The sequence below is a fragment of the Olea europaea genome, unplaced genomic scaffold (assembly GCF_002742605.1).
Source record: "Olea europaea var. sylvestris unplaced genomic scaffold, O_europaea_v1 scaffold392, whole genome shotgun sequence".
Classification (NCBI taxonomy): domain Eukaryota; kingdom Viridiplantae; phylum Streptophyta; class Magnoliopsida; order Lamiales; family Oleaceae; genus Olea; species Olea europaea.
This window is the reverse complement of record NW_019258717.1, coordinates 197,101-205,132: the sequence shown is the minus strand read 5'-3', so window position 1 is coordinate 205,132 and position 8,032 is coordinate 197,101. Positions and strand designations below refer to the sequence as shown.

Genomic DNA, 8,032 nt, shown 5'->3' with positions numbered 1-8,032 from the left:
GTTCTATACTCACAAGATCTAGCAAATAATCAAGCTAAAATTGTGCAAAATTCATGAGCGAAACAAACTCCTCAAACACGCTCTTGAATCTTCGAAACGATGATAAAACTATGTTTTCTAAGAGAGGCACAACGAACAACCACTCCAAAATTCGTGTTGGGGCTTGGGTATTTATATTTGAAGGTGTTTTGGTGGTATGAGCCGAGTAAAACACTTAAAAACGCAAACTAGGGGTTTTGCCGCATAAGAATATCACTCGAGTGAGGATCTAGTGAAAATCGAGCGAGAACCATTCTGTTTTTTTCGCTTGAGCGGAAAGCCAATGAAAATCGAGCGACAGCTAAGCAGTCGTCAATGTTTTCACCATAACTTTCTCTTTCGATGTCTGATGGAGGTGATTCAACCCTGCATTGAAAAGCTAACTCAAAGAGCTACAATTCTTCTAGCCTTATCCAATTTCCAATGTTTCTTATGTGAAAAATGCACTGCAAGTTAGGACTGAGAATTTGGAACATAACTTGTGCGGCTCTTTGATATCCTTTAGACTTCTAATTGCATTCCGATGGTCATATGTGATCTTCTTGGACATCTTGGACTCCTTCGATAACTCGAACACTAATTTACCTCATCTATTCAAAATTGCAACTAATTCCTTGACTTTTACAAGCGATCAATTTAGTTCCTTTTGTTCATAGAATTGCCAATTACAATATTGGACTTAACAACATAGATGATCAAAAAGCAAACTAAGAACTGATGAACTTAAAAGTCAACCTAATATTTTCTTTATTTTTAACTAAGTTGGCCTAATGTTGTATTTTTACAATACAACGTTTTCTAAGTGTTAGTTTGGCAATCCTTAGTTTTGGTTTGGTCAGGCCTAACCTGCACAAAATAATTTAGTCAGTAAATGAATTAATTTTAGTATAAACTGGTTTGCCTTTTACGTTGTTTGACATATGAATGAATGTATAAACTTGCTTGACACTGAAACCATGGGATTACAAAAAAAGGAGATACTAAATCACAGGATCGCCTCAACATCAAATCAACTGATGATCTCATTTAGGAGACTACTACATCAATTTCATAACGATTAGAATAAAAGGGCATCAATTGACCTAGTCATCATACTCTAAACACCCTCACAAAATGTAGAATTTTAAGAATTTTATTTTATCATTCCTTTTTCAAGTTTCCACATATATTCAAGAGATCGTCAAGTGCTAATTTGCTGAAAAATATTGAGTTCAAAAAAAATAAGATGATAATAAGACATAATTCGCTAGAAAATATAAAATATCGGTAAACATTGTAAATTATAACGAGCAACCAATCATATCAACTATACAAGGTAATTATGATATAATTTCATAATCCATATCATCAAAGCAACGGTGAAGTAAGTTCAATTCTTTTTCTTTTCTTTTTTTCTATCAACAAAGACGTGTTAATTTTACTTTCAACATGACATTTTGTTTGGTCATTGCGAACTAGTTGATGAACCATATATTAGTTGCAACAATGCGTCCGTGTAAGAATTTATAAATTATCACCCCCCGGGACATAGTCGCAGTGTGGGGGTTCGATTCCTGAAACATAGAATTGGATTCCTTGTATGCGCAGTGTACAGGCAGCTCTTGTTCTCTAACCTGCTGTGGCACATCCCGCGATTTACCTCATTCACAAAGCTCTAAGGGCGGGGCGGTGGGAGCCCTCAAGATTGGAGTTCAACCTTTTTTTTTTTTTTTAGAATTCATAAATTATCACGTGCCAAAGTCCATTTCATAACTTGTAAAGAGACTCAGATATCGAAAGAAACAAATTCACACCACTCTGATATCGAAAGAAATAGATTCACCATTTAAAGACTTATTTACTGACCTGCTTGTTCATAGTACAACATCCGCCGTTACTTTGATAAGATCTTCTGTTAGCAAAGGCAATTCCTACATATATAAAACACGCATAAACTAAGCATAGGAAGGATCTAGAGCCTAAGCCGTTGGTTTTTGTTCAAGCCATTGGTTTTTGTTCACGTCAACCCCATCAACATTTGGTTTTAAGCCCAACTATTTTAAACAGCTATAAATAGTTCGATTTAGACTTCAATAGTCAAAAAAACACATAATAAAATTGAATTAGTCACAGGATAAAAAAAATTGTGCTTAAGATTTGAGATTTATTAGTTCAATACTTCCACAACTTAATTTATAGTCGGCATCTATTGGGTCTTTAGGGTGTATGATAAATTGATAAATTGCCGTAATGTTTCATTTTCTTTGGCAGAGAGCGATTTCAGATTTTCAATTTATTATTTCTTTGTTTTAATATTACAATGACAACAATAAATTATAATTGTAACCTTTATGTTAATAAATTTTCAATTTATGTGTTGCGTTTATGTTAGGGCTTAGGCTCATATTTTTTTTGGTTTTCACTTGTTAAAGGTTACTTGTATTGTAGCTAAAAACGTTGATTGAAACCAAACGAAATCGTAAATGTTGGGTGTGTGATCTAAATTCGGTCTAAGATTACATGATTTGGAGTAACGATATTGGAATGATCAAAATTATGGATCAGGAAAAAAAGTTGCCACATTTTCACTAGCCTATTACTAGCTAGCCGCATGAGCAATAGACAAACTTTTGGAGCAAGAAGCTTTCGCTCGCCTGTCGCCAAGCTCTTGCTCGAACAACGGGACGGTCTCTCACCAAATGCTAGATGGCATTGTGCGAGTTTTTTTCCTTTTGTCGGTTTCAAGCATATTTTGACCTAAATTTCATCTTTTAGGTTACTTCTAGGGTTTTAACATTTCTCCTATAAATAGTAAACTGTTCATTCAGTTTAGGTATTGTTGAGATTGCTATAACAATATTATTTTTCTCCACTAATTGTTAAATACAATATTGTTCCTCTGTCAATCTATTTCTTACTTTTAATCTTGTTTTCTCTGTACGATCATATACTTTGTATTGCATCATATTTGCCTCCCTGTTTTATAACAAGTGGTATCAGAGCATAGTTGTGATTTTGTTTGAAGTTTTTGTTATCGATGGCAACCATGAAGTATGAAATTTTGCTTTTGAATAGCAATACAAGATTTTTGTTGTGGCAAGTGAAGATTGGAGCTGTATTGGTACAGATGGATTTAAATGATATATTATTAGGATTTGACAAGATGCCCACAACTTGGACAACGGATGAGAAACAACGGAACTATCGGAAGTCACTTTTACTAATTCATCTTTACTTCTGTAACAATATTTTTCAGAACATTTTGAAGGAGAATGAAGTTGGAGCAATTGTGCATGACTAAAAGTCTGACGGGTAAATTGCATCTAAAACAAATGTTGTGCTCTCAGCGCAACGTAGAAGGTGGATCTCTGGAAGATCATCTAGCTGCGTTCAAGGAGATCGTCATTGATTTGGAGATATTAGAGGTAAAGTATGATAAAGAAGATTTGGCCCTGATCCTACTGTGTTCGCTGCTTGTTCGTTTAGGGACATGATTTTATATAGTCGTGATACTCTCACCATTAAAAACGTGTATGATGCCTTTTTCTCAAAAGAGAAGATGAAGCATCTGGTTGGATCTGAGTCTAGAGATGGAGAAGGTCTTGTAATTCATGGTGATCGACAAAGGGTTAAGTTGAGGTCGAGTTTCAACAATTAGGTTTGTTTTTATTGCAAGAAAAAAGGACACATCAAGAGAGATTATGAAAAGTTGCAGAACAAAGATTTTGGTAACATGCAAATTATAGAAAGGAATCAAATACTTCGGACGAGGCCAACATAGTTGAGGACCATTTGAGTGATAGAGGTCTCTTAGCGATTTCTAACGTGTAATCTAAACGTGACGAGGAGTAAATTTTGGATACAGCTTGTGTGTTCCATATGTGTCCTAATCAGAATTTGTTTGAGACATATGAAACGATAACACGATGCGTCTTTGTCATAGGTAAAACGTATCTTGTCGGGTAGCTGGTATTGAGAGAGTCAAATTAAAGCTGATAGATGGAACATATAGAACACTTGATCACATTCGACATATTCCAGTTTGGAAGAATAATCTCATTTAGTTGAGTACGCTGGATTCGAAGATGTACACATTTTTTGGAGTTGGTGGAGTCTTGAAGGTTCGGAAGGATCTCTGTGTTGAATTGGAGGAGCGAAAAAGGTCCCGATTATACATCCTGCAAGGTCGGGCAAAATTCGATGAAGAAAAGTCAGCACAGATTTAGTACTGTGGTTGATATTCAGTTTGGTACGATACATTTGGGATTTGACCCTGAGTTCATATTGAATAATACTACTCAATCGAGTTTGGAGGATATAGCTAATTCCGTTTTGCCACATTGTCTGCAATTCCATCGTATTCAACTGCTAGGGACAAACCCATTGGAGATAGGTACGGGGACACTGATTTGGTTGTGCATGCTTTTAAGATTTTTGAAGGTATCGAGACTAGCAAGGGGCTTTCGATGAAAGCATTGAGAGTTGATTCTGCTACAAGGTGTGCTTCAACCCTTTTTGGTTATTTCTAAATTTTGTGTGAATTTTGGGAAACTCGTTATTTAGGTTCATGTATCTGTGATGGATATTGTGAAAGAGGAAAAATGTATTTTGTGTTACTAAAGAAGTTTGGTTCAGGTTGAAGAGTTTAGTTGTTTTGTGGCAGTCGGACTTATTTTTCTGGAAAAGAAAATTTGGGGCTTCGTTCGTTGTATCAAAATTTAGTTCTAGGTAGAAATTTATTGGGCTTGTGAACCAAATTCGATTTAGGATTACGTGATTTGATGTAGTAGTCTTCAAGAGATCAAAATTATAGACTATGAAGAAAAATTAATCATTTTCGCTAGCTTGTCGCTAGCTGGCTGCTCGAGCAATAGGCGAACTTTTGAAGTAGAAAGTTATCACCCACCTATCCCCGAGCTCTCGCTTGACGCTCCCTGCCGCTAGACAACCTCGAGCAATGGCATCATGCGAGTTTTTCTCGTTTTGTCGATTTTAAGCATATTTTACCTAGTTTCCATCTTTTAGGTTAATTCTAGGATTTTGTCATGTCCCCTACAAATAGTAGACTCTTCACTCAATTTAGATATTGTTGAGATTGATGTAATAGTATTATTTTTCTCTGTTGGTTGTTGACTAAAATAATGTTCCTCTGCCAATCTATTTCTTGCTTTTAATCTTGTTTTCTTTATACGATTATATACTTCATAGTGTATCATATTTACCTCCCCGTTTCATAATAGTAAAAAGTTGTTTTGCTTGATTTGGACTAATTTAGAAAATGAAATTGTTTGGTCTGATTTGAAAGTATGTGTAATCCTTTCTTAATGACAAATATCAAGTATGCGGAATTGAGTCAAATTTCATTAGATGCATCCTTTTTTTCATGGTGATTGTGCAATCTTAACCAATTTCAACAAGTAAATATGGACGGACACAGGTGTGGGCATGGGGTCACATGACTTTCCAACTTTGGGGCCATTTTTTCCCCCATGTTTTTGTCTCAATTTTCGAAATCATTATGTTATCAAACGAAGTTAAAATATTGCGTCCTTAATATCTTTTCAAAGTAGTCATAGCCTAGTTTCTACATTGTTAATGACGCACAAAACGGCCAACCGTACTAAATGTTACAGCTTGTCAAAGTAGTCCATTCCAAACTAATATTTTGAGAGTTTCGATAACATGCTAACTTTAAAAATTCTCTAATGATCGCACACTAGTTGAATCCACAAATTGCCTATGTCATCTCGAAGCTCATTTCGAGAACTACATTATTGTCATATCAAATGGTCCAAATAGATATCAAAAATAGTCAAAGATACATCAAATGTGACTTAAAAAGAGGCATATAATTCAATTTTTTTTTAAAAAAAATTTCAATTATTATTATTCCGATACAAATTTTCAATATAATTTATATCACTTTATTAGGAAATTCTACATAGGATATGACATCAAAAACTTTCAAAATTTTACATCCGAAAAAGTCATGCCCATGTGAATTGTTGGATGTAAAATTTATATGGTTTAAAAAAAAAATTTGGATATAAATTTTTGAATGAAAAATCATCACAACTTTTTTGCAAGTTTGATCGTCCCTCTAACTCAAAATATTTGTATCCGCCCCTACAAGTACATGAGACTGGATCAAGGGCGAGGCACAAGAAGCAACCACCTCAGGCCAAGAATCATTGTGGGCCAAAAATTTTCATTTTTTGTTTTTTGAAATATAAACAAGATAAAAATAAAAATGATAATTTGTTGACAAGTAGTCAATGGTGTAGTGGTAAACATTTCGTACTGGCCCATGGGCGGTTCGAATTCTAAACATCCTTCCTCTTGAGATGCACAAGATAAAATTTGTAAAAAATACTAAACACTTAGCACAAGCCTTATTTGATTCCCATCTTGCAGAAAAAATGAGTTTTGAATAGTGACTTTTGAAAAAATCTGTAGTTAAAAAATAAGATATTTGGGTTAAAAAAATTTAAAAAAAAAACCTTTTTTTTTTTTTTTTTGCACACAAATCTTGTTAAAATTTGGTTGAGTTCACGACTATTTTACGAAGAAAATTGTACAAAATACTTGAAGAAGACGACTGCCCGTCATGACAATATGTTTCTAAATGTAGGAAATTTTGTTTGCATTATTTTTGTATATGTGTTTATGAGCAGCTATAATTTTCATTTATTTTCATACTTCACTAAAAACCATTATAAAGGGAAAAAAATTAAATTAAATTAAATGCTCGAATACGATTTCAGAGTCTATCTTTTTTAGTTCGACTCAGGTCTAAGAAATTTGAGGCCAGAACTAATAGCCATACACATAAGAATGCATGTTTTATCTCATTTTGATTGTTACTCGATGATTATATATACTCCATATTTTTATTCACATTTTGGGCTACTTTAAATTTTTTCCAACCCAAAGAAAAATAAAACACCAAATTCTTCATCATAACATCAAATATCTTCTGTGGCACTAGTCAAACTTAACTACAGATTGAGCGTTACAAAGTTGATTCTAAATTGAGAATTAGGAACAAGTTGAAAATGACTTACTAAGTTGGGATTGGCGCTAGACGAGTTTATTCGCTTGGAATATGGTATTGAAGTGCTCGAAAAAAAATTTCACTTTAAAAATATTAAATTTCACATTTCTAAAATGTGCACTATAACTTACTTTTTATGTTTTTGATAAAATTATAAGAACAAACCAATCGCAACCTTACAACACAATAAGACTTGAATAAATTTGATTACAAAATCAAACATATGCAATCTAGTGGTTTATTTTTAATTCAGCCATGAAAATAATCACTAGATATGAAATGGAAATGCAAGGGACTGAAACTTATTTAATTACACCATGAATTCTTCCACGGCTGCCTGTGCTATCCCACCACCATACCCTGCACCAAATCCAAATCCACTACCAGATCCTCCACCCAATCCGTCTCCACCACCGCCTCCGCCACCAAAACCTCCTCCTCCTCCTTGAGCACCACCTCCAAATCCACCACCAAATCCTTCTCCAAAACCAGAACCACCCCCTGTTCCTCCACCTCCACCTCCACCTCCTCCAAACCCTCCACCTCCTCCATGAGAACCACTTCCCATCCCACCACCAAATCCTGCTCCATAACCAGAACCAGAACCACTACCACCTATTCCTCCGCCACCACCTCCACCTCCACCAAACCCTCCACCTCCTCCTTGAGCACCACCTCCAATCCCACCACCCATTATTTAATGCTTGAATTAATTTGTTAGTTAGTGGGGGTCTCATTAACTGGACGGTTATTATATAAGTAAATCCTAGTGATTTAATTTATTATTTTGGCTATTGATTAGTGTATTAGTAGATTAATTAGTGCAATGATGATTGTTTATATTCCTTAGCGGTTTATACAAATGTTCTCATATCTACTTGTGAAGTTCGTTGTAATTCATATATTATAGTGCAACAATTCAGAATACACAGTTACGTAAATTTCCATTCCAATTTTCAT

General features: G+C 34.6%; 1 protein-coding gene across 1 annotated transcript; it reads right to left on the bottom strand.

Moving 5' to 3' along the window:
* Nucleotides 1-7,382: 7,382 nt before the first annotated feature.
* On the bottom strand, nt 7,383-7,766 carry LOC111387133 (glycine-rich protein 5-like). The gene has a single exon (XM_023011665.1). It carries the CDS (start codon nt 7,764-7,766, stop codon nt 7,383-7,385), a length of 384 nt encoding a protein of 127 aa, XP_022867433.1.
* Between the last annotated feature and the right edge of the window lie 266 nt (nt 7,767-8,032).